Source organism: Neopsephotus bourkii, unplaced genomic scaffold (assembly GCF_033783945.1).
Source record: "Neopsephotus bourkii isolate Nb327-2 ecotype Australia unplaced genomic scaffold, CSIRO-AGI_Nbou_v1 NB_1287, whole genome shotgun sequence".
Classification (NCBI taxonomy): Eukaryota; Metazoa; Chordata; class Aves; order Psittaciformes; family Psittacidae; genus Neopsephotus; species Neopsephotus bourkii.
The window spans coordinates 1,832,507-1,858,756 of NW_026901771.1; the positions used below are offsets into that span (position 1 = coordinate 1,832,507).

General features: G+C 37.8%; 1 protein-coding gene across 1 annotated transcript in view; it reads left to right on the forward strand.

Annotated features, from left to right (window-relative positions):
• Positions 1-26,250, forward strand: part of SPAG17 (sperm associated antigen 17) — a 95,462-nt gene that overhangs the window by 19,426 nt on the left and 49,786 nt on the right. Inside the window, exons 4-16 of the mRNA XM_061365393.1 lie at positions 4,196-4,327; positions 8,580-8,784; positions 10,271-10,465; positions 14,556-14,737; positions 15,992-16,144; positions 16,897-16,978; positions 17,330-17,439; positions 18,376-18,513; positions 18,602-18,715; positions 20,212-20,362; positions 21,967-22,083; positions 25,359-25,453; positions 26,080-26,196. Coding sequence (XP_061221377.1) covers positions 4,196-4,327; positions 8,580-8,784; positions 10,271-10,465; positions 14,556-14,737; positions 15,992-16,144; positions 16,897-16,978; positions 17,330-17,439; positions 18,376-18,513; positions 18,602-18,715; positions 20,212-20,362; positions 21,967-22,083; positions 25,359-25,453; positions 26,080-26,196 — 1,791 coding nt within the window. The remainder of the gene's footprint in view (positions 1-4,195; positions 4,328-8,579; positions 8,785-10,270; positions 10,466-14,555; positions 14,738-15,991; positions 16,145-16,896; positions 16,979-17,329; positions 17,440-18,375; positions 18,514-18,601; positions 18,716-20,211; positions 20,363-21,966; positions 22,084-25,358; positions 25,454-26,079; positions 26,197-26,250) is intronic.

Sequence of the window (26,250 nt, forward strand, 5' to 3'; positions counted from 1 at the left end):
GTGAAAAGGAATCTGAGGGGCAGAAGGAGTCATCAAATCCATCTTAGTTTTTTTTAATTCTCTGGAATTTGTGCTGGTAAATTCTTCACTGAGTAATGAAGATGATTCATTGGCTTAGCTTAGGTTTTATTGTCCACCTTGTTCATGCATAAGCTCTATATGGAGCTCTGTTCAGATATGCAATTAATTTAGATTTACACGAGTCCTTAAGCTTGGTTTGAGTTGTGAGTCATTAATTCTCCAATAAAAGATAGTAATTAAACAAGTGATCTTATGACATCCTAGTTGGGAAAAGATTCCGAGAGGAAAAATGAAATCAGGTGAATGGTCTGATAGTAGGCTAAATTGCCTTTCAACACACTGCAGGTCTGATCTGAAAGAAGCTGTTTCTTTTAGCTCAGTGCCTTCCTGGGATTCTTTCAAAATGCTTGATCATACTATGCTATAGTCAATGAAACTACAGCAGCAAATTCAGAACTATTTAATAGCATGTGTAAAGAATTTTTCTTCGAACAAAAGAAATGTATCAGTATGACATGCAGCTTTTGTTCCCTAGTCTGTCTTGAAAGCTGCTTGTGAGGTTTTCATGATGCTGATGGCATATTGGAGTAACTGCAGGTTGCTTCCCATGCGCACATATTTTATTATCTTGCTCATAAAAATACATTTGAACAGTTAAATAAGAACTTGGTAGGTATGTGTAATCCACGTAGTCTCTTGACTGAGGTCTCTCCTGCTTCAAAGTGACTTTGAACTGTGTCACCTTCTAAGGGATTTTAATTGCTGAGGAGTTCTTCTAGGAACCATTACATTTCTTTTAGGAAGTGTTATGTGAGTCTGAGGTATATGAGATGGCTTGGATTTCTTACAGTATGAAGAACAAGAGGGAGCACAGGGGTTTAAAATGTTCACCCTGGATATAGGAAAGCTACACTCTGAAACGGGCTGACCACTTTGCACACATAGCAAGTGATAAAGCTATAAAGTTGATAATGCAATTTATGGCTTTGAAAGCTTTTCCGATTATAATTTAGCTGCCACAATGGTTCTGTATATTGAAAATAAGGCATTTCAAAGAAAGATACCATAAAGATGCTAGCTTTAAGTGTTTCCCTAACTTTAAATCCATCTCCTATCTCAATGGTGCTGTCATCTGCCAACAGTAATGTCACTTACAAGCATTCATGCAGTGTTTGTATAGCTTGAAATACATGCCCTTTGCACCAGGTGGCTAAATCTCTGCATGGTTCATACTGCCACCATATGAGATCAAATACTGAATCACTGAAGCCTTTCTGCACTTCACAAATGTGACCCCTGCTGTGTGAGGAATGCTGTTTCCTCTTCCTTTAAAGGAAAAGGGGCCCTGCCTAACTGAGTTTGTACATCCAAGTTTCCATGGTTTCTCACATAAGAAAAAGGTCATCACTGGAGGGATGAAGGACAGCCAATCTGAAATGAATCCACTTCATGGTATCCCAAAAAAAATCCTTCTGTTCTCCTACCAAGTCTTTGTCTCAGCTTTTATCTTTCTGTAATTTGAGGAGGCCCTGTGGATTCTTAACTGTTTATGCCAGGTGTCTGAATATCTCCCAGGACCACAGATGAAGTAAACATACATAAGTGTGATACATCTAGTTTCTTTTATCTACTGTGCATGGATTGATCTATGTTCTGTCTTTGAATTACCAGTGATGAGGGTTTGGTTTTTATTTGCTTATGCATAAAGCAGATTTTACATTGCCGTATGAAAACTATTTGTTTTCTTTGTATTGCCAGATGTAGCGTGCTCATGTTGTCTTTGTCTTATCTGACTTCTCTTCACAGGCATGGAGCATACTTCTGTTAGATAGTTTGGTTTTATATTTGTCTAATGCCACACATAAGAAAATTTCTCCTTCCAACCCACTCAGAGTTGTTCAGCTCACTATAGACCTTGGACTTGTCTTTTAATTTCTGCATTGTCTATCTACAAAATAGGAATAGTCATGATGCATTGCTTTTGACTGGTAAAACGCTTTGAACTTCTCAGGAAGAATGGGTTGTAAAAGAGTCAAAACGATCCTTCTTCCACAAACAATAAATCAGCAACTGCCATCAAGCAGTGTTACTATATATACTCTTTTGAGGAATCCTTCCAGAATCCATGTTTCCCCTCTATTGTTTTTCAAGAAATGTGCAACTCATCTAGGTTAGGCAATTGGGAAGCATCCCTTTCCATAGACTGTTAGCACCACTGCAGCAAAAATACCTGTATGAGATTGGCATTTTTCTCTAAGGGAAATTATTATGACAGTTCTACCAAAGTTTCTTCCTTTCAGAGCCCAGATTTGCCTAGCTAGCTTTGGGGGACTACTTGCTCTTGCTCGAGCTACTAATTCCTAGTGTGCCCACAGTGTGTGTTGGAGGTTTTAAGTGTCTTCTTAAGATGGCCTTGATTTTCTGCCATGACTCCAAAGTCAGTATGAATCTTTCCAGAAGCCTTCTGTGGATGGCTTGTAGAGATAGTGACCAGTAAGTAGTCATACTCTGCATACAAAAGACATAAAGCTGATTTTAACCATGATGTATTTTCAGGTTAGATATAAGGAAGATCAGGCTGGATGTAGGAAAGAAGTTCCTTACTGTGAGGGTGCTAACACACTGGCACAGGTTGCCCAGGGAAGTGGTAAATGCTCCATCTCTAGTAGCATTCAAGCCAGGTTGGACAGAGCTTCGGGTGACATGGTTTAGTGCGAGGTGTCCTTGCCCATGGCAGGGGGTTGGAACTGAATGATCTTAAGGTCCTGTCCAACTCTAACTATTCTATGATTCTATGCTATGTTAAGGAGATCATCAGGTTTATTGGTGTTGGAGGGGTGGCAGAATTGCTTTGGGAGGTTTTATTTTGGTTGTTACTGTCCTTGTTATGCGATTTCAGCAAAATCTGAATTTTAAGAGATTTCTGTATTTTGCTTTAATTTGTATGAAACAATAATTTGGCATGTAATAGTCTGGATTTTGGCTTTGTTTTATTCAAAGAAGAATTTTTAGTGTCTACATTTGTTTATCTAGGTTTTACTTGAGAAGTGAGAATTTCTGAGCTGGGCAAGAAGCTATGAAAGCTCAAAGCTAATGGTGGTGTTTGCATTAGACAAGACACAGTTCAGTGAGATGCAGTGTGCACCTTCATTGTCTGAATGTTAGCAAGCAAAATTGACACCATATGTGCCCAACTGTAATTGCTCCAAGAGGGGGAAAAGAGAAACATGTCAGAACATTTGAGTAACACCTAATTTAGCCCATGGTTATAAAATAAAGCTGATGGTTGCTTAAAAACAAAAGTAGAAAAATATTATGGTTGTATTATTCCTCAACAGCGCTTCCTACATAGGTGAACTTTATCACGGAGACAACACAAGTGAAAAGAAACATATAACAACTTTTTATGGTATTTTTATGTTATTTTATTTTTTTCACAGTAAATAAAGTGGTTATGAGGCTCCAAGGAAAACAGCCCAGATGTTAGTGAGTTGTATGAAATTTAGTGGAAACAAGCTGTAAAAAACTTAGTCATAAAACAGCCTGTCAATGCCACACATCTGGACAATGCAGCTGTATGTTCCTGCTGCTGTCATCGCCCAAAGAAAACTCAATAGCCTTATTTCACCCCAATTAGGCTGCATACCAGCAGAATCAGAATTACACAGGGAGGGGGGGATATTTTCATGAAGACAGACCCACTCAAATTCCCTTCAAGAAGTTTTTATCCTTCATTCAGGGCTAGTGCCTCAGACACTGGTTACTTTGCAAACAGCACTCCAAACTATTCCCCTTCATTTGCTATCTGTTCAGTGCCTTTACATTTATTTATATTAAGTAGTTGCTTGATGTTGCTTCTTTGTTTAAAGCCTGAAAAAAGTGACATTTTTGCTGTGAGAAGTGTGTGTCTGTTGACCTTTACATAAATCATAGAAGTTGTCTCTGTTTTATTTTTGTCACATACTGTAGCAAATATAACTTCATTTGAGCTCTTAGGAAACAAAAAATAGGCAGGCATCTTACTGATACAGTGTTTTTTCTGAACATATGCTCATTTTCTCCCATACATTGTACAGTGTGAGAGAGCATTTCCTCATTTCAGCATGCAAAAATATGTGTCAAGTGCAATATTAAAATGAGTTATAGTTACTCTGTTTGTTTGTTTCCCTTGCAGGTGTTAGAAGTAGCCAAAGCCCTTCTGGATAATGGTGAAGAAATTCCAGTAACACTAACTGGAAAGCTGTTGAAATTTCAACTGCTTTGTCTCAAAGAGAAGGACCTTCAGAGAAGAGAAGCTGAAAAGAAGGTACTATCGTATGCCTTAGGGAAGATGCTTAATTAACTTTAGGAAGACACCTCTATTCTAGTGTCTAGTCCATAAATTCAACTTTCTCCTCATGCCTAGCTTCCTAGATCTGTAATTGTAGAAAGATGTTAATAGAAATATATCTTTTTTAAAGTTAATTAGGTTTTGGGTAAGAAGCTCTCAATTCTTCAAATGCAGGTGAGATGGGGAGGACGGGACAGGAAAAGAAAGAAAAATTACACTGCAAGATCCCTGTGCTAGAGGGAGAAGCAGTTTCTTAGCACAGTCTTAGGCCTAGTAGAAAATAAAGCTGAGAACTGGCTTCAGCTGAATGTCTCTTCTGAAGAAAAGGTAGGAGAAGTATCAAGGACAGATGCAGAGCAGCACTATGAAGAAGTTACTATCCTGAATCACCTCTCCGGAGGAAATGTGAAGAAGTTATCTTTTACATCCTCTGGCACTAAGGCAAGATGAAATTTACATGAACTAATCCCGGCAGATGTTTGTTGAACCAGTTCTTAAAACCTTCCACTGCTGTGCTTTAGCTTTTCTACAGCAGTTAGTATTACTGCTTGACTACTTCTGCAACATAGCCATTTGGAAAAGATTTCTAACCGTATGAACCGTATCTAATTTAAACCTGTTACCTCTTTTGTCTCTCGCTGTGCATAGGGACAACAGTTCTTCCCCTCCATTCTCCAGAAATCTATTACATATTTAACTAAACAAACCCAAATACATGCCGTGGTTTCTAGTTTTTGATTATGCTTGTTCTGCTCCTCTGAACTCTCTGCAAATGGTTTGTATCTTGAAGTCTGCTTCTCAGAACTGGGTAGCACATTTTCCAGTGTTCCCAGAACTTGTTGCCATGTGTTCTCCGAGATACCACTGCTAGCTCCAAGATTGCCTCAGTCAAATTGCTTATTTCTTCTAGGAGGAATTTCACCAAGCTTGCACAGAATCACACTTCTAACTGTTTTCTAACATCTGTAATTTAGCAAAAAGAAGTTGTCAGTAGTACATTTCAACAACTTACTGAACAATTGGTCTTTGCTAGATAGTCCTTTTCCAGCAAACATTCATGCAGCTGAAGACTGTTCTTGGGAAGTCATATAGTTGCTGCAATAGTTTTACTCTGTTAATTGATCAAAAACTATAATGCAAAATGAGTTGACATGGAGGCATAAGCAGTCTGTGCATGTAAAAGGTGCAAGAAGAAAACGGTTTCATAGATTTTGTGTAGTTGAAAAGTCTGTAAGTTTCTTTACCAATAATTCTACTTGTGGGAGTATTTGATGAATAAAGTATAGTGCACAAAGACAAGAATATTAAATTCTAGGTGATAAAGCTGTGTCCTGTTCCCATAGTACTCTATTGCAAAATAGATTAGCAAATTATAAGGTCAATCGTAGAATCATAGAATGGTCTGGGTTGGAAAGGGCCTTAAGATCATCCAGTTCCAACTCCCTGCCATGGGCAAGGATGCTTCACACTAGACTATGTCACTTAACGCTCTGTCCAACCTGGCCTTGAGCACTGCCAGGGATGGAACATTCACCACTTCTCTGGGCAGCCTGTGCCAGTGCCTCCCCACCCTCACAGGGAAGAACTTCTTCCTTATGTGTAACTTGAACTTCTCCTGTTTCAGTTTGAACCCATCACCCCTTGTCCTATCACTGCAGTCCCTGATTAAGAGTCCTCCTCCAGTATCCTTCAGATACTGGAAGCTGCTATGAGGTCTCCAAGCAGTTTCTCTTCTCCAGGCTGAACAGCCCCAACTTTCTCAGCCTGTCTTCATACAGGAGGTGCTCCAGCCCCTGATCATCCTCGTGGCCTCCTCTGGACTTGCTCCAAAGCTCCAATTATTAGATTATTATTAGATTAGCAAATGATAAGGTAAGCCACAGAAACATACGAAGAAAAAAATGAGAAAAAAAAAAATGTTTTCCATCTGAAGAGAAACGAGAAACTGAAGCTGTAGAGCAGATTTTTTTATAGTGAACTGAGAAAAGGTGGGTTTTCTCTTAGATATCAGTCAGGGCTAAGATATAATCTGCAAAACAAGAATTTCAAGTTTAAAGATTAGGCACTTCAATATTAAGATGGAGCCGTTAGCTTTGATTTGGCAAGATTACTCCTGTAACTATAATATTATTTCCCTGGAGAATCCGATGATAGTTGGTATTGAAGGTTGAAGTATTTCTGGAACTTGCAGTTTCTCCTCTGCTGTAGCCAAGTAATCTGGACAAAGTTGTCACCTCTGGTTTATATCTACATCAGAGCGTGACAGGCAAACACTAGAGCAGCAGTTGAAGGACAAGAGTCCAGAATGGGAAGGGCTCTTAGCTATGAGGGTGCTCTGCAGTACAGAATGGGCAGAAACTGGCTTTTCATTTAGAATACTTGCTCTAAATTGCCTGCCATAAAATTTTTAATCCTTTCCAACTAGCTTGTACAGTACAAGTTCCATTGCCAACAACTTGGGGTTGAAACCAGGATTTTGCTAGCAGATCAGTTCTCAGAAAGCCAACATAACTGTCTATTGTTCTCTAGAATAGACACTAATTAATAGAATGAGTTGGCAGAAGAAAACTAGCAAGTGCATAAACAAAAATAAGCCAGTATGGAATGTCTGTATTTCATTAGAAGAAGCTTGTGATGCATTGACAGGTGTATGCATTGAAATTAATCTGCAGAAGAGAAGTGTCTCTGAGTTACAAAACAGTTTCAGGTAATTCTGTATTCTGTATTCTGAATCTTAAAATAACAAAACTAGAGAATGTAAAGCTAATGGAAGATGAGGAACTCCACAAAAAGCTGCATCTTGTAAGGAAAGACAAATATGACATTGAGTGGAAAGGAAAGAGTCCTAGAAAGGAGAGACTGTTACTTCCTAATGTATTAATGTCAACTAGCATTCTATGTTGGAATCTTTCCAAGTTCAGAAATGTCTCTGGTTATTTGAGACTGACTTACATAAAGCAATGCCAATGCAATAGATAAAGCTTATTGTGAACTTGGTAACCTGATGACTGTATCATTTGTTTTGATGAGTTCCTCAGCCTAGAACTAAACTAAAGGTATCAAAATATTTGATTTGAAATGTCCAAAGTGGAATAAATGTGAAAGAAAATAATGAAAGCCTCCAAGTCCCTCATTTCACAGCACAAATACTTTTTAAGAATCTGTTGAAGGCATTTCTGAATTTACAAAAAGGGAATGCATGAAGAAGGGAGAAGCAGGAAAAGATTTTCTGCTTTGGTTTTGAATTCCAACTAAACACAAGCTCTACAGCTGGAAAGTCTGCTTTTCCAGCAGGCTCTAGGAAAAGCAACTGTGTAAACTGCCCTACCTCATTTGCATGGAGAGCTTTTCTCCTTTAATAGCCTTTAAAGTGACACCAGCAGGATAGTAACAGTGCTTTAATATCGTTTTACTGTATTTAATTTAGCTTTACAATCCTTAAATGTCATTCTTGAATAGTTAGTGTGTAGTACTGCTGCTGAGTAGATACAAGATGGAGGCTTTCCTGCTCTTCTAGCACCTTTACCTTAATATATTTTGGATTATTTGAATTTCAGACTAGCTCTGAGCTTTCTGGATTTATAGTGTGAGGCTTTGGGATACTTACAAAACCTTTTTTCATTCTTTACTCTTAAATTATGGAGCAGAACTTAATGTAGGTGGTTTTGTTTGAAAATAATGAGAATGGCTGAGTAATATCCTGTGTGAAATGAGCACAAAGTCTTGGTTCTAGTTTATAATGGACAGCTATTTGGATCAAAGAAAAACAGTGCTAGTACCATTTTACACCATACTCAAGAGTGTTAACAGAGATGCTGAAGTCTCATCAGAAATTGAGGTTCTGTATTATTTTCCTTCAGTCCAAGGGCAGGTTTCTGGGTGATGCAAGTGGTGTAGTGGCAGTAAATAAAGCACAGGGATTCTTTACTCATGTTGATTCTTTACTCGTCTTTCTACCAGAATATTTCATTAGTTTTGTAGGTATGCTGCCTACCTACACCTCACAGTTCCTTTTTAATGTGAAGACTTAACACTAGGGTTTAGTAAGAATATAATAAACAACACTGTGTTTGAGAAGGATAAAGCAGAGTGCTCAAGACAGCTTTACTACATCAACATTATAGTGGCTAAGAGGGAAAAGGATTCAAATAAAAAAGTTAAAGCAGTACAATTTTAAAGCCCTTTGTTCTTCACAAAGGCTACAATGAGAATTTATTAATCTTGTCAGGCAGAAGAACAACAAAAAGAAAAAGATGGAGGGAAAGAGAAAACTAAATGGCTTGGCAAGAGGGAGAGCCTCCCTAGTGCCAAGACAGCTGAGAAAGAAAAGAAAGGAAAAAAGACAGAAGGAGAACCTCAAGCACCAGGCACCGTTAAAAAGAAAACCAAGTTGAAGCGACGGGGAAAAGTGGAAGAGGAAGTCAAATACATTGGTATGTAAAAACCAGATATACTCCTGATAAACTTGTTGGAAATCTTGCAACCTAGCTTCTAACTTTGTTTTTTAGCTTGTTGAAAAGTCAAGATTTATTTGGCAATGTTAAAGCGTTACCGCTGCATTTGAAAAGGGTACTGTGTTCTGCTCAGCATTAGGGTAGATTGTGCAGTCCAAGAAGTAAAATACAGATGAGGCATATGTGGCATGTCGACATCAAAATATTTTAGCAAGTGTAAGACTAGAAGAAAGTAGCTAAACAAATGCTACAGAAACCTTTTGGAATACACGCTAAATGTGTTTGTGTATCCAAAGTATCCAAAGGTGGCTTTCTCTTTGTATTATAAAGTATAACAGAGCCATATACCATTGTCTGGGGATGAAACCAGGTTCTATACAAAGGACAACATGATTTCATTTGCTGTAAAAACATGCGAATAGAACTGAGACCTAAAGAAATCTACTCCAGAAATGAGCTATACAAGGTAAAGAATAATATGCTAACAAGTGCTAAGAAAATCTTTATCTTTTAATACATAGCACCCATGGTTATGAATTTCACTGAAACAAAAAATACTGCAGAATATGCATAGCTCTCCCTATTAGATCAGAGTTAGTTTGAGCTACATGAACGTAACCAGGATCTCTCTTTCTTAAGAAGCACTTACTGATTTTTGGATGCATTATGTGTACCTGCTGTTCCCTAGTTGAACTGCTGCAGGTTTTCCTCCCTTTTTCAGCAGACCTTCACGTGCATCTTATTCCAGATCAATGGCACTCTTCAAGCATCTAAAGAGCATCAGTCCAGGCGTTTAGAGCAAGTCTGAACCTTCGTGAAGCTGACAAAACTACAAAAAGAACAGAACAGTAGTTATTTTGTGCACAGTTTTTATTTTTTTCATCTTTAAAAATCCAAGCTGAAGTGATGCAGGCAACTCATGTCATCTAACTAAAATTGGTACAGAATGCACAGTAGAGAGTGCCTTTGTGTAGGTATTCATGTGCTTCCACTGGACTCTGTAGGAACAATTTTACTAGCTCTAGCATTTTGCTCCCTACTGCCTTGAGGGATGGGCAGAAAACATCAGCTACCTGCATAAGATATCCATGCTTTGCTGCCTTCCTAGTCACAGTCAATAGAAGACAAATTAAGGAAAATACAAATTCCCTTCAAAAACTAATAGCCATGAAAAGTATCCTTTGTTTAGTATGCTTAGTATTTTTATATTATGAGCCGCTAGCACTGCAGTCCTTCTGACCCCTTGTCCTTTCACTGCAGTCCTTGATGAAGTGCCCCTCTCCAGCATCCTTGTAGGCCTGCTTCAGATATTGTGAAACTTATATGTAATTATCCTGCTGAGGTTATAAAAGAGCTGCTTCTGTGACCTTAATTTGCAGTATCCCTATATAGTCAAGCAAAACCAGAATTTATTTAGCTATTCCATGTCCTTGTCTTTAATCTGGTTTTATTGCATTTTGAATAGATGATGAACCAGAAGATGGTGCCCATCACTACTTTATAATTTTGGATTTCCACAACCTGCAGTTGTTGCTTGTGATGTTTGAGCTTGGAGTTAACATTTCAAGTGTAATTAGAATTTCTTCTGAGAATTATGAGCCGTTGCAGACATACTTGGGAGCAGCTAAACTTAAAGAAAAATCTTCACAGTCAACTGAAGGTAATCTGGTCATAAGAACAAAATCTGTATTAGGAAAGAGGCTATTATATATCCAAGTAAAGACTGTTCCTGCTGTGTTTTTCTCTCTCTGTGCTTTGTGTTTGTGCATGCTAGCTGTGAGCAACTGTGTTTGCCATTGCAAAAATGATAAAATGTGAAAGTAATGACTTACTAGAAAATAGTTAGAAGTGCAGAGAGCAGAAAGCATGGGTTTGTTCAATTTCATTGTATTTACAACACCTACTGGGGATGAAGGAACAGGGACAGGTTTCCCTGAATATTTCCAAAGTGATACTATCTTTTCTTTGTCTTGTATGTATAATAGCAGGGAGACTTTAATAAACTAGATAATTGTTAAGTAAAATTTGCAAGGAAATTTTAAAGGGGAAAAAAAGTACATCTAGATGATAGTATCTTGTGTAAGCAGTGTTACAGGTAGTAATGCAAGTTTTCCTCATTACTAAGAAAGGGCAGGTGGCATAGAAGAATAGCTTGGCTAAACTATGCGTTCTTTGTAGACTTCAGATACAAGAAAGCATTTAAGAACTGGGAATAGATGAGGTCACTAGGAATGAGAATATATGTTTATTATGAGCTTATTAGCACAAAATCAGAAATGGCAAGACATAAAATGGGGTGCAGGAGGAGGAACAAGTTAAATGTTTGTTAGCTGGTCAACAGAGAGGAAGAGCTGCCAGGATGTGATCCTGAGAAAACTGGCAGTGGTTAGTGTGTGGGGGTCTTTTTGTACTTTTTGTTGGTATGTACTTCTTGTTGGAATTGGGTTGTGGGGGTTGTAATTTGTTGTCACTGTAAGTACCATTCCAGATAAGTGATACTTTTAAGTAACCACAGTTAATGCTAGTAGCAGAAAGATTTATCTTCCAATTGTGAAGGAATAGGTAAAATAGCTGCTACTTAGGTAAGATAGAGAAATTTTCAGATCAGCTGATTCAGATTAATTTACATGGTATTCTATTTAAAGATTTGCCTGCCATTCTCATTTCTATTTGAGAACTCATAAAAAGCAAGTGAGATAGTGGAAAAAGAGCTGTGAGGAAGAGAGAAAGGAGCACAAATAGCCAAGGCTCTGTAATCTACATAACTTCTGTTTCTGGAAAATTACTGGAACAAATAATTTATTACCACTTAAAAAAAGAATTGAGGAGATGAGTAACACCTAATGTATGCAGTTCAAGAGCAAATCATGCCAGACAAGTTTAATTTCCTTACAAAATGAAGTATTGGCCTTCTGAGCAGAGGAATAATCAGTGTTGTATGATTGGATTTTCATAAGGCTATTTCACATAGCCCACAGTAAGCAAGGTAGGCCTAGATGAAAATAAATCTATAGTAGGTGCAGTCTCATTCAAAAACTTTGTCCTCTCTAGAGTAACTTTTAAAGCTTTACCCTCGAATTGGATGCATGGAGCGGACTCAAGGGAATTTGTGCTGTGACTGGTGTTATTAGGTATTGTCATGAGTATTAGAATAAGGGGGTGAGGTTCAAATGCAAATCTCCAGATTATAAATGAGAATGTGTCCTGAAAATACCTGAAGTAATCTGATCAAGCAAATCAATGATGAGGTAAGACCTTGTATGAAATATGTGCCAATCACAAAAGCTTCAAATGATGGAAAAGAAGATTATTAAGGATCTATACAATTTTACTCATGAGGAAAAAAATGGAATTGTTATCTTTAAGAAGAGAAGGCTGAATGATGTAGTGGAGAAATGATAAAAGTTTTGAAGTTTGTAAAAGGCTAGGACAGAAAACAAAGTGTTTGAATTGCAGTCAAGAAAATACAACGGAGCAGGTAGAAGCTTTCCACGGGTGAGGTTAGTAAAGTATTGAAGTAGTCTGAGTAGGAATATTATTGAGTCTTTGAGGCTTTTAAAGTCCTATTAACACAAATGTCTGCTTGCATTGATACAGGTATAGTTGATTGTGCCTTGGAGCAGTTATTAACTAAAGTATTTCATAGTTCAGTGACTTACAAAATAGATTGTGGTTTCTGTAATGTACAGAGAAATTTTCAAACAGGAAGCCGTTAACCTGTAAATGCTGTTCTGTTACAGTGTTCCTGTTGTTCTTAGCATAAATACACATCAATCATGGATTAGGGACCATATCTTTCGTGTTCCTTTTCCTTCCCAAGTGTTTGCATCCCCTAATGACTTTCATTTTGTGGTTAACAAGTCAAGCACTCTTAATACCCTTTCCACTGTTAATTTTCTGTTCCTCTAAACAGTCTAGTAGGTGTACCACTACTAATTCAGCTTTTCTGAGAAAACTCGGATCAGTCTCTCAGCCTGACAAAATGCAATTAATTTTTCCCCATTTCTGCTGGAAATGTGTGACCTGACACATCCTAGTGATTCTTGAAGACTTTAATTCATTCTGAGAGTATTTACATGATGAAAATATACTTAAGGCAGGGACAAGGAGAATGAAGAACTGCCTGTAGGAGAAGATTGGGTTCAAAATCATCTAAGGAACCTGAAGGTGCTCAAGTTCATGGAACCTGGCGAGATGCATCCACAGGCCCTGAGGGAACTGGCAGATTTTGTTGAGAAGCCACTGTCCATCATATTTGAGAAGCTGTGGCTGTCTGGTGAAGTTCCTGCTGACTGGAAAAGGAAACATAACTCCCATTTTTAAAAAGTGAAAAAACAAAGACCTGGGTTACTACAGGCTGGTCAGTCTCACCATGGTGCCCAGCAAGATCATGGAGCAAATCCCCCTGGAAACTATGCTAAGACACATGGAAAATAAGGGTGATTGGTGACAGCCAACATGGCTTCACTAAGGGCAACTCGTGCCTGACAAATTTGTTGGCCTTCTAGGATGGGGCTACAGCGTTGGTGTATCTGGACTCGTGCAAGGCACTTGACTCTGTCCTGCACAGCACTCTTGTGTCTAAACTGGAGAGGCATGGATTTGATGGATGGACCACTTGGTGGGTAAGGAATTGGCTGGATGGTCACACTCAAAAGAGTTGTGGTCAACGGCTTAAAGTCCAAGTGGAGATCAGTGGCGAGTGGTTTCACTCAGGGTCAGCACTGGGACCAATCCTGTTTGACATCTTTGTTAGCCACAGGGGCAGTGGGATTTGATGCATCCTCAGCAAGTTCGCCAACAACTCCAAGCTGTGTGGTGCAGTCACCATACTGGAGGGAAGGGATACAGAGAGATCTTGACACGCTTGAGAGGTGGGCCTGTGCAAACCTCATAAAGTTCAACAAGGTCAAGTGCAAGGTCCTGCCCATGGATGGGGCAATCTCAAGCACAAGTAAAGGCTGGGTGGGGAATGGATTGAGAGCAGCCCTGAGGAGAAGGACTTGGGCTCTCATGAGCCCCCACCTGGATTATTGTTTTCAGCTCTGGGACCCCCAACACAAGAGGGATGTGGACCTGCTTGAATGAGTTTGAAGGAGGTCACAAAGACGATCAGAGGGCTGGAGCACCTCTCCTATGGAGACAGGCTGAAAGGGTTAGCCTTGTTCGTCCTGGAGAAGGCTCCAGGGAGACTTCAAAGCAGCTGCCAGTGCCTAAAGGGCCTATAAGGAGTCTGGAGAGGGGCTTTTGACAACGGCCTGTAGGGACAGGACAAGGGGGAATGGCTCCACTGAACTGTTTTGTTTTAAACCCCTGGGGCCACTGGAAATACACAAGTGAGGTATTTAGCCATCATAATTATATTTTGGAAGTGCTGAGCACCCATAAATCCAAATGAAAGCAAGTCAGTGCAAGTTTAGTGTCCTTATGTCTCTCAACTTAGGCTATAGTAGATTCCAGAGTGTGACTGTAAGGTTGGCATCAAGAGAGAATTTTGTTGTTTGGTCTTTTTTGCAGTAGTTAGAGCATCTTTGAAAATTGATCATTACTATGCAGTGAATCAGGAAACCATACAACTTCTAGGTTCTTTATCCATAGTCATACTGTACCTTAATCTCCATCTTCCACACCAATAAAATTGTAATAAATAAAGCTTGCTTACCCTATATTTAAATATATACTAATACATAATTTGTGCTTTGTGTAAAAGGGCACTGTACTGTGATTTATCTAATAATTACACGTTTTAGTTACAGAAGCAGAGAAAAGAAAGAACAATGCAGCTGTCAAAGATCTGGAAACATTCTGGAAATACCTGGAACCAGTTCTGAACAGTGGAAAGCCTGGATCAGGTCTCTTTGATGTTGCCAGACTTCATCACGTAGTTAAGGAGAGTGCCTTTCCCCCTGATTGGTCCGACAGGGAAATGCTGGTCAGTAGATTCTGCTTTCAGAACACATGGCATGCTTTGGAGCTTGTGACATTTAAGACGGTTTAGAAATGACAGGAATTTTAGCTTAGCCTTCTGTGAAACAGAACCAGTGCAATTAATATACTTGTTATCCTGATCAGAAATTATTTTCTTGTATCAAGTAAGTTTATTCAGCATGTATTCACAAAGACTTCTTTGCATAAAAATACCTGACTTGGAGTTTCTTAATAGTGTAGGCCACGGCAGCAGAGTTTTAAAACAGTTCAAGATACTAAATTTATTCAGCATCTTTACATAAACCCAATTTGGATCTCGTTGGAGAGTCAGATGTCTGTATAAAATAACACCAAAATTACATTTTGTCCTCATAACAGTAGTTCAACATACTATATTTCAGAACATTCACATGAAACCAAATTAAAATGAATGTGAGAACCCTTTTTGACAGAAGATGCTCATTTAGTTCAACCCAAAACATGGCTCTGGCATATTACTCATTATCACCTGCTGAGTCAGGACTATTACTGGGTACTGCAAGAGAAAGTGAAGCAGTAGGAATTGTTTCCAGCCAGGTTCTCAAGTATAGTGAGGTAAAGGGTCAAATATTTTTCAATCCACAATGGCAGCAGTAAAAAAATACAAATTGCTAAAGCAGAATAAAGCAATATACCATAATTCAATCTCCTGTATTTGTGGTCTATGTTATTAGGGTTAAAGGATGGACTATGTCCTCTTAACACTTATTTATTGTACACTAAATCCTATATATAAACAATCTGGTAAAGCAGGAAGTACACTTGATCCTGACGGCATCAGAACCAAGTTTGGCTAAATCCACAATGGTTTCCAAGGCAGACACTAAAAATACCTCAATTTGAGGAAACATGTAGGCTTGCTACTTACAGCATTACTTATCAGTATATTATTGATTTCATGTTAAATTATTCAGGCTATTTTAGGAAAGAAGTTTTCTATCTTGTTTATCTTTCCCATCATCACATCATATCGTACTGTTGCTACTGGTGAATAACCTGTGAGCAGCTATATTATAGCTGAAATAAAATTAAAATGAGGAAGCCTTGTTTTCTTAGAATAACTCTGTAAAACATTTTTTGAATTAGTGGAGGAAAAAAGAATATCCATTGCAAGACTTTTAAACAGTTTGCTGGTTAGAGAGCTAAGGACTTACATGGCTAAGTTACACAATACTTTTGTATGCGGACTTCATCCTTTGTATCTGATTTTCTGTCATAGCTTGCATTTGGCACCGTGGTGTTTGAAAGCATTGCTTGTTTAATATATGACTGCCTGGACTGGAGAAGACAGCATCGTAACTACTTGGAAAACATCAAGTTTACTAATGTGCCTGCATTATCAGAGACCAAATTGACACAACGTGAATTTGAGGCAAGGATCCTTCTATACTTGTCAAGAATAACTAGTTGTAGGCTAGAGATGCCTGTCTTTAATTCTGCACTTAAAAATTCCCCTTGGACCATCACTCCATGTGTAATTTTCTGTGAATAAAATTGGGATTTTTCTACTTCAGCATTTAAAACTGCAAAGAATGGGGAGGAGGGGAACGAAGAAAATCATTGGGAAAACAGGAAAAGGGAAATTTAAAGGGTCATACAGGCATAAAGGATACCAGGTGTAACAATTCCTTTAATAGCTTATGATGACACTTCCTTGGGGCTGAAAACTCAACATGCCTGCACAGAGGTACTGTGTCTTGTTGCAGATCTGTGAAGTGTCAAAACCAGATTTAGTTCTGTGCAAGATCAGCTTCCTTATTTTGTTCATGGTAAACAAAAGCTTCAGTGGGCAGAAAGTGGCTTATTAGGACATGTACTAGGGGTAGGGAGAAATGGGCTTATTCCATCTGTAGCAGTACTACTGAATGCTCATTTAAGGCATTCATAAGACTATATTCTTATTATCTTGTTCTGTTGGGAGTTAAATGGGATTTCCCTCCCCTAATATTAGCTGTGTAGAAGTTTAGCATCTGGTCTAGGGTTAGTGAAACCAAAGCTAAATTAATCAAATAATTTTTAGGTTGGAAAAGACCTTTAAGATCATTAATTTCTCCCACCTATTTGTGCAATCCTCATTTGTTCTACTGTTTCTGATAGGTTTTATCTTTATTTTTGTTCCTTTAGGTACAGTCACTATCACAGTTTACAACTTCAAAGAAAAAAGGACAAGCAGAAGAAATACTTCCAACACCAGCTTTGCCACAGGGTATGTCTAAAGGATTAAAGCACTCATCTGTAGCTGTTCACTCTGTCATTCACCTTAGCACAAATCCTTGGCATGATTTGCACAGTAAGCTGAAGATGTGACTCAATGTTGTGAAAGTAGTTTCTTGGTGAACACATTGTGAAAATCTCCAGAAACTGCAGTGGTGATAACTATGTTCTTTAGAAATCACTTTTTCTATCTGTTCCTAGTCACAGTCAGATAGAATAGCTTTATAAGGTTGGATTTTGTTAGCCTTTCCAAGAAAAAACTGTCTGAACATTGAACTAGTTGGTAATAAAAATTGGTATTTCTGAAGAAATAGATCATAATTTTTATCTATTATTACAACAGGTTCTTTTTTGGATACTTCTGTGGATATGAGGTATTACAATGACTTGCTGAGTCAGATTCCTGAGGAATACGTTTCTGTACCCTTAATGCTGAACTGCATGTTGGAACAGGTGAGAATATTCTCTTTATAATTCCTGTGGGTAATTTTGCTTAGACCTGGTATAATGAATTGATCAGAGATCAATAAATCCATCTGTTTCAACCAAAGGTACAAGATCGGAGGCACTGACCAAGGTGGTTCAATACAAAGGAATCACAACTCAAAAGTGACATCTTTGGTCTTCTTTTGTATTGTGCACTTACTGTGTATATATAGTGTTATTCTAAGATTATTTTCTTCCAAGATTACAGATCAAATATAATCAAATGAGGAAAAAAAGTAATTTTTTTAAAGCAAAGTCAGTATATCTATTATTCATGTCCTGATGTCCTGCCACAATGTTAGTGATTGTGAACTTGCACTGTTTTACTCAATATAAAGGTCTTAGGGAAAGCCTAATATTAGAGTGGCGTATATTAGTGCTCGTGCTAGGCAGAGCTGGCTTCTGTTGAGTTTAGGCACAAGCTAGGAGTTAGCAGAGCCCCAAAGCATGATTTGGAAATCCTTCTCCTTTTAGAAAGAATATTTCAGTACAAAGAAAGAAGATTCAGTACAATCCTTTATTTTATTTGGGTTGGTTTTTTTGGAGGGGGGGGGTGTTGTGTTTTTTTTTCCAATTTAGTCTGAAAATAGACCCAGGTGAAAACACCCAAAATAAGTCCAAGACCTGATACAAAACCAGTTTTTCATTGACTGTATTCATTAACATTTCAAGTTGGAAATATATTTCTTCTTATCCTTCCGAAAGCAAGTAATAGGAGAAAATATTTCATTCTATTTTCTATAATCTTTGTTTTGGGCAGGAACTAACATGGAAAGTTGCATTTTGCTACAGTCCTGGCAAAATTTATGGCTGTGTGTTTGGCTATAAGCAGATGTGCTTGGTAGTTTTAAGTTAAGAAGCAGTCATACTGTAATGAAAGCTAACAACTGTCATCTTTGCCAGGTTATCGCAAGTGAAGAGGGCCTTACGCCACCTAGTCTGGTAGTACCAGAGCCTCGGGCAGATGGGCTACATCATACCATTGCAGAACATATAGCTTCTGTTCTTCCTTCTCTTTCGCTTTCTAGAAGTGAAAAAAAGGTTTGTGTTGTCTTTGGTTTATTTCCTCAAATGACAAATAAATCTCATTGTTGGTGTTTAATGCATCTTTCCTTTTTTTTTTTAACAGAATCTATATGACTACTTTTCACCTAACTACAGCAAAGAAAAGCCTGTCACCCCAGAGTACCCTCTCTTATTTAACTACCACGATACCCTAGCTCAGCGGTTGCATCTACTGAAGGTATGGTACCACCTGTCATATGTAAGCAGTTCTAAAATCCACAGGCTGTAAACACTCAATGCACTAAAAAGGATAATGTTTTTCCAAAGCAGAGCAGTGTAACCTACATTCTTTCCTCCTGAGATAGATACACTAACATATTTAGCAGGCTTAAGAAGTGATGAGCTACTGTCACTGACAGAGGACACATCACAGACAGAGCATGATAGTGATTTCAATGATCTGTTGGCATTATTAATAAGAATGTTTAGCCTTTGGCATAGATGAAAGATGCTACAGAACTCTGATTTACTGTAGTTAAACACTGGTGAAACTGGAAAATTAGTTACTAACTTTCTAACAGTGATTTAACATTTGGACTAAATTAAATACTAAGATGTAGAGAAATGTGAGAAAAGACATAAAGGTTGTTAGTAAAGATAAGTGTATTCAGGTTGGCTTAATAGTTGAAGCGTAGTGTATAACGAAGATGTTGCCAAATTCTAACAAAGGCAGAAATGTTCAGAGATTGCATGGTTTGGAATTATTGCAAAGTAACAGTTTTCAGACTTTGTGAACCAAAACAAGCCAAGGTGTAGTTTTGCCATTAAACTTTAACAATACTCTCAAGATAAAACAAGTGGTAATACAGTTCTAGATTTCACAGTTAAGGAGCATCTGCTGGCTTCATGAATTACAAATTCCCCGTGAAATACTTTGACAACAATTGATTATAACAGTATTCAGAAACAAATTGAGCTTGATACATTGGAGGAGGCATTCAAGCAGAAGGCAGGACTGAGTAATCACAGAGATGCTCTTAGCAGGCATATACTTGATTTGTATGATATACCTGCTGAAGAGGAAGTTCAGGATATAGCACAATGAGGAGTGGATAGCACAATAATGAGTGGTGGATAAAGGAAAAAGATTTGGAAGCTACAGTCCAAGAAAAAGGTACTTAAAAAAAATGTTTAATACTAAAAAGAGTTTCATACTAAATCGTTTAATTTAAGAAGTAAAATGTTTAATACTAAAAAGAATGAAGTTGGAAGGTACCAGTGCTTACTGGTATCTATATTTACCTTTTTAGATAAATCCTTAAATATATAGGGATGATGCTGTCATAGACTTGGTAAATGAGTTTACAGACTTCATTACCATGAGAAGTTGCACAGACCAGCTGAAAGATACGTGGAAGGGACCTGCTGCCTGCCTGAATAGATCAGTATATGTTTTTATATTCCAGAATTTCTGAGTCTAGGTAGCACAAGCAGATGCCTTCTAACAAGTGTCTGTAGTTATGCCATAAGTTATTCTCTTATGTATCTCCTTTTTTTTCTGCCTAAAACACCTCACACCATAATTCAAAACCACACATGCTCAAATGTAAGTCCAGCTGACTTAAGCACATGCTTATGTCTTTCACTATGAAAAGAATTCCTTATTCATAATTTTTAGAAATCCACTAGTGTGAAAGTTTACTTTGATTCTGGTAACTCTGGGGTTTGTTCTAGGTCCAGGAGAACTTAAATCCAGAAAAGATTGAACGGGAAATGATGGATAAACTTCCTCTTACAGAACTTATCCAGTTAAACCTTCCTTCAGCTGAAAACAACCCTAAACGCATGGCCAGTCTTCACAAGCTCATGCATTACTGTACCAGTGGTAAAGAGATTATCTTTTGCATTGATAAAAATTCCTTTTTTTTTTTTTTTTCATTTAGTTGATCACCTTATTAAATAACAGAAATCTGGGGACAAGTTCTTTCACCTCTCTAAAACATTTTGCAGAATCTCCCATTCTTCCTTATATCTTAGCCTACTACACAAGTTAGAGTTAACTTTAAACCTCAGTTTCATGGTTAATGGGAAAGGCTGTACAAGTATTAAATATTGCGTAAGTAAGAGCTGAAAGTCTGTTAGAACTTCTTTGTCTATTTATATTCGCAAATATACAAGCACTTACTGAATCGGGGGGGGGGAAGTTGTATAAATTACAACTGTTATCACTATTTTGATCCTAGGAAGTAAAATGCACATGTATCTCAGAAGATTTTTATTGCACTGTGAATGGCTTTCAGAATGTATTTGGTGGAAGCTGTTGGTGTCAATAATGAAGTGATTTATGTAATAGCTCCTTTATCGAGCCAAGAATACATTCACTTCTTCAAGTGTAATCACTTCTGCAGTCACCATTTCTTGGGAGTGTGCATACCACCATGACATACGCTGAGAAACAATCCGAAAGACTACATAAATATCCTAAGGTAGTTTCAGAGGTTTAGGTTATTAAGAAACACAAACATCCAAATCCCTTTGGTTACATTTATGCCATCATATAAGACACAGGATTTGAAGGTACTTTTCCAGCTGTTCAGTCCTGAAATCCCTTGTGTTGGATTAATTTGCACTCGCTGCATTCTTTCTAGTTACTGGTGTGTTCATTTTGGATATTGAGCTGTTTAGGTAGTCTGTATTGCTGTAGCATGCTAACTGATGGGTATCAAATTTGATGTTCATCACTGGACCATAATATATGGCCAAACTCTCCCAACAGTTAATTTAGCTTTTAGCAAGAAGGTGGTTGATCTGAATAGGAGATATCCAACATTTTCAAGATGATATGTGACATGCTTGGTTGTTTAACTAACCATAAAGGGAAAAGATTTCTAACTGAAGATAACTTTTTGGATGATTTGGGCACTGATCTACCTTCATTAAAACTCAGTGCTTCTCGTGATCATCATTGTTATATGGACACCAATGCATACAACCATAAATAGGATTTATTATTCCTTTTGCACCTTGCATACTTCTGTGTAAATTATTAAAATAAAAATTAATTTATTAAAAATTAAATTAGTTTGAGTACAGAATAATTAATACTTGTTTTGAGAGCTACAGGTAATGGAAAACCATATGATAATGGAAAACTTCATTAACTGAACCAGTTGTTAACTGGTTCAATAAAGTCTACTCAGTATTTTAAAACCAACATCATTTATAGAAAGTTAATGAGCCAGGAGGTATTCAGATGTAGGAAGCACTTCATTTAAGATGGATTAAAAGTTAAGCATGTCATTTTGCACTTTGGAAGCATTCAACTTTGAATGCAGTGTAAAATGTAGCTCACCTAATTTGAGCCAATACTGTTAAGGAAATTGTTGGCTTTTGCAGAGTTGCCAAGGACAATACACTTGCATAGTCTTCTGTTTATCTTCTGCTGAGCCATAAGGACATTTTCAGTTAATGGTTGTAATTCTTTTCTAGAACTTCTGAGTCGGTCTGAAGTAGAAAGGGCCTTCAGAGTTTTTACTTTTGAAAGCCTGAGGCTGACTGGCCCAAGTGACTCTGGTCTTCTGGAGAGCTCTGGATCTATGATTGGAGGTGATTGTCAAGTGTCTTATAACCCTTGGGATAATACAGCCAGGTTTGCAACACAGCTGAGACAACTCTTCCTTATGGAAAAGAAGCTTAATGGGGAATCTCAAAAAGGCTCTGGAAAAGAAACATCTGTTTACATTCCTCCTGAAATATTTGAATCCATTATTAATTTTACCATTTCATTTCTCTTGCAGGGTGGTGATTTATTATTTTTTTTTCCTAGTACAAATCACCAGGAAAAAAAAACACTTGAATTTTCAAGTATTGTGTAGTCTGTACTTTGAGTATCTATGTAGGAATACTAGGTAAAGACTAAAGCTATCAGGTTTATATGACAATATTAACAGTTTGTGTAAGCAGCTTTCTAAAATTATATTTGCTGAAAAGTATGTACTAGAAAACTGGTTTATGGTTTATTACATCAAAGATATTTCATAGACCTGTAATACTGAAGACATGCTTAAATACTTTTCTGAAGAAAGGTTCTTGTGAGTTATGACGGCAGCCTGGTCTTTACGAAGTCAGTAACAAGCACAGAGTGATGTGTCAGGGGGCTGAAACACCTCTTACATAAAGACAGGCTGAGGAAGTTGGGGCTGTTCAGCCTGGAGAAGAGAAGGCTGCGTGGAGAACTCGGAGCAGCTTCCAATGTCTGAAGGCAGCCTTCAGGGGTGCTGGAGAGGGACTCTTCATCGGGAACTGTAGCGATAGGACAAGGGGTGATGGGTTCAGACTGAAACAGAGGAAGTTCAGACTGGATATAAGGAAGAAGTTCTTTACTGTGAGGGTGGGAGGTGCTGGAACCCGTTGAACAAAGAAGTGGTGAATGCTCCATCACTGTCAATGTTCAGGACCAGGTTGGACAGAGCCTTGGGCGACATGGTCTAGTGTGAGGTGTCCCTGCCCATGGCAGGGGGTTGGAACTGGATGATCTTAAGGTCCTTTCCAACCCAAGACATTCTGTGATTCTATGTATCAGGTTAATTAGATGATTACTAGTGAATGAGTAGTAAGAAATGCAATGAACATATAACTTACACATGGGGACTCTAGAGAGGGATATAAAAAGCTGAAAATGACAGAAGACAAAAAAAAGGTATGGTATACATTGTAATAATGCATGCATACATACCTTTTCCTTTTAACTTTTTTTCTTCCAGGCTTCCCTGTTCTTTCATGTGTAAGTTAATCCAGTAGAGTTTTGACATCCAAAATTTGAGGCCAAATTCAGAAGTAACAGGGAAAGAGGAACGTATCTATTAGGTGTTGAAGAAAGTGAGACCAATGAAAAGAAATCAGAATAAGGGTAACATGGTGGAACAGGTGTTGTAATGTAGAAGTTTAAACATCTGGTTTTCACAGTCATATTAGTCTGTCTGCATTTGGCCAGCAATATCTGAAAACCTGCAAGTTAAAATCGTAGAGCATGTCTGAGCTGTGTTTCAACTTTATCAGCTTCTCTTAACTTCATTTCCAATCTGTGCTGTTAGGATATCTTCAGCATTTGAGCCATTGTAACTATCATTCATGCTAGAATAGGAGCGTTTTGAAGAGCAGAAGCAGAGATGTGGTAAACTTCTTGTACACAATGCAGAATCAATTTTCTCAGAGTTCTGCATTTTCTCCTGCAGATTCTAACATAATGAAAAGTTGTTGGCCTGCTTAAAGGAATAGTGTTGGACAAGAAGCAACATTAAAAACAAGTGATTATTTTTCTGGGATGAAAGAAAAGTAGAAATTAGATCCATGTAAGTGGCTGTACCTTTAGGTTCATTATGTTGCCTGCGCTTTCCTAATATAGATGTCTAGGCAACCAGCTTAGATGGGATCCTTTCCTTAGAAGGCTGGAGTAGACAAAAAATAATCCTGCTTATCTGTCTCTCTTCTGAATTTCATGAACTTTTTTGGGTGTTATTTTATTTGACTTTTATACTAGTTACAATACTAATTTTAGTTACAAACATAGCCACCAACATTTCAACACTTCTGCAGCACAAAAGCAAATACTAGGAAGAGAAAACATTTGCTTTCAGATTTCTTTGATCTTCTAAAGGCAGTCAGTAAATTTCCTAGAAAAGCAGATCTAAGTCTGGAAGCTGAGCTGGTTACAAGCCTGTTATGAACAAGTACTTTCTGGGGTATTTTTTTCCCAGGGAGAGTATTTCTATTGTATGTGTGAATTTGTGTAGAGTATTAGTAATCTCTGCCCTAAATCAGGACATAAAGAATTCCAGTAAAAGGAAATTATGTTTTTAATATTATGAGAATATGGAAGTTAAAGTATCCATGAGATCCTGTTGTTCATGTCAGGTGCCCATTGGAACAATGGAATGACTGGTCAGATCCTCAGCAGAAACAATATTCGGTCAAGTAGCTTATAGAACAGGATAAATCGAATTAATTGAAAGGTTTAAATTTGCATTTTTCAGAAAGAGGTGAAAATATCAAAGCAGTTGATTTTGCTTTCTTTTATGTCACCTCTTCAAGGAAATGATTATTACTGCTTCTCAGGTAGTATGTAGAAAAATGGTTCTTCATCTGGAGCACACTTCTTAGGGTATTTTTAATGGTTTTGACTGTGTATGGTCAGCATAAGACAGATAAAGGCAGCAATTTCAGTGGGCTTTATCAAGTGTTGTTTATTATTACTAACACTATTACTATTATAACAACATGTTATTATTTAATTATATTACAATGGTATAATATCACTGTATGTTATATATCATTACAGTATATGTAATGATATTTAATATCATCATTAATAGTGGTAATAATAATAATGATAATTCATAGCATTATAGAATGGTTTGGGTTGTAAAGGGCCTTAAGATCACACAGGTCCAACTGCCCTGCCATGGGCAGGGACACCTCACACTAAACTGTGTCACCCAAGGCTCTGTCCAACTTGACCTTGAACACCGCCAGGGATGGAGCATTTGCCACTTCTTTGGGCAACCCATTCCAGTGCCTCACCACCCTCACAGTAAATAACTTCTTCTTTATATCTAACCTCCTGTTTCAGTTTGAAACCCTCACTCCTTGTCTTGTCACTACAGTCCCTGATGTCTGGCACTTGTTGTTCCTGGGTTTTAAAGTGCTCTTTTAGGAAAGAAGCTTAGCAGAGGTGATCATGTATTTATAGGGGTGTCGTAAAAGACAGCTTCAAGTTGATGGCAGTCTCATTACAGAGGCTAGGGAAATTGCATCATTCTGACCTTAGTTTTAAGGATTGAAATTTCTGCAACACTTCTTAACATTCTGCTTTCGATTTCCAGTACATACAGAAATGAATGGCAAAGATGGAAGAGATAGTCTGGCTGATCCTGTTTTGAAGAAAGAATTGGGTTTTCCTCCTTTGGCTATGGCAAGTGTGAAGAATGGAATAAACTGTGCTCTCTATAGCATAAGACAACAGAAGATACTGTTCAGTGCCAGGACTGGAGATTGATTTGCAGTGCTGCATGCAAATGTTAATTTTGTGATGTTTGACAAGTAGTGCCATAGTTTTTAAGCACTATGAAATCACTTTGATTTCTGAGGTGATAGGTCTTGGTGAAGCTACTAATGGCAATTCTGCGCTGATTTCACTGAATACCAGGGGTCAAATACTAGCATGAGAGGTTTGAGAGATGTATCACACTAGTAAATTCTGTAGTTTGGCATCTTCAGAAACACCTGTCTCCCATACAGCTCTGGATAAATATAGCCATTTCAGATGACTTCATAGGACATGTTTAAATATTTGTAATTGCTTACAGAACTCAAAAACATATAACCTAGTAATAAAAATATTCAGATTATGTTTGCCATAAAAGAAAAAGCCAAGACCAAAAACCTTTGGGAGTAATAGTGCCATAGGGGTCTACACATGTGCAGCATTATGCAATTAACTGTGATATAATAAGGGATGCTGTCTAGTAAGTCAGAAAGATTAAAGTTGATTTAATACAACTGTCACTGAAATGTTGATACTCATTTTGTTTTGGTGTATTTTAGGTGAGTCTGGAAAATTACAGCTTAAAACCAAGCTTAGAAGAGATCAAAAAGACACAGAGGCGTTGTTTGACAGACTGGAGTTTCGACGAACATTTTCAACCGCATGTTCTTCTTCAGGTATCAGTGAATTGACAATCTTACCCATACAGTCATCCCTCAGAATGCTGTATG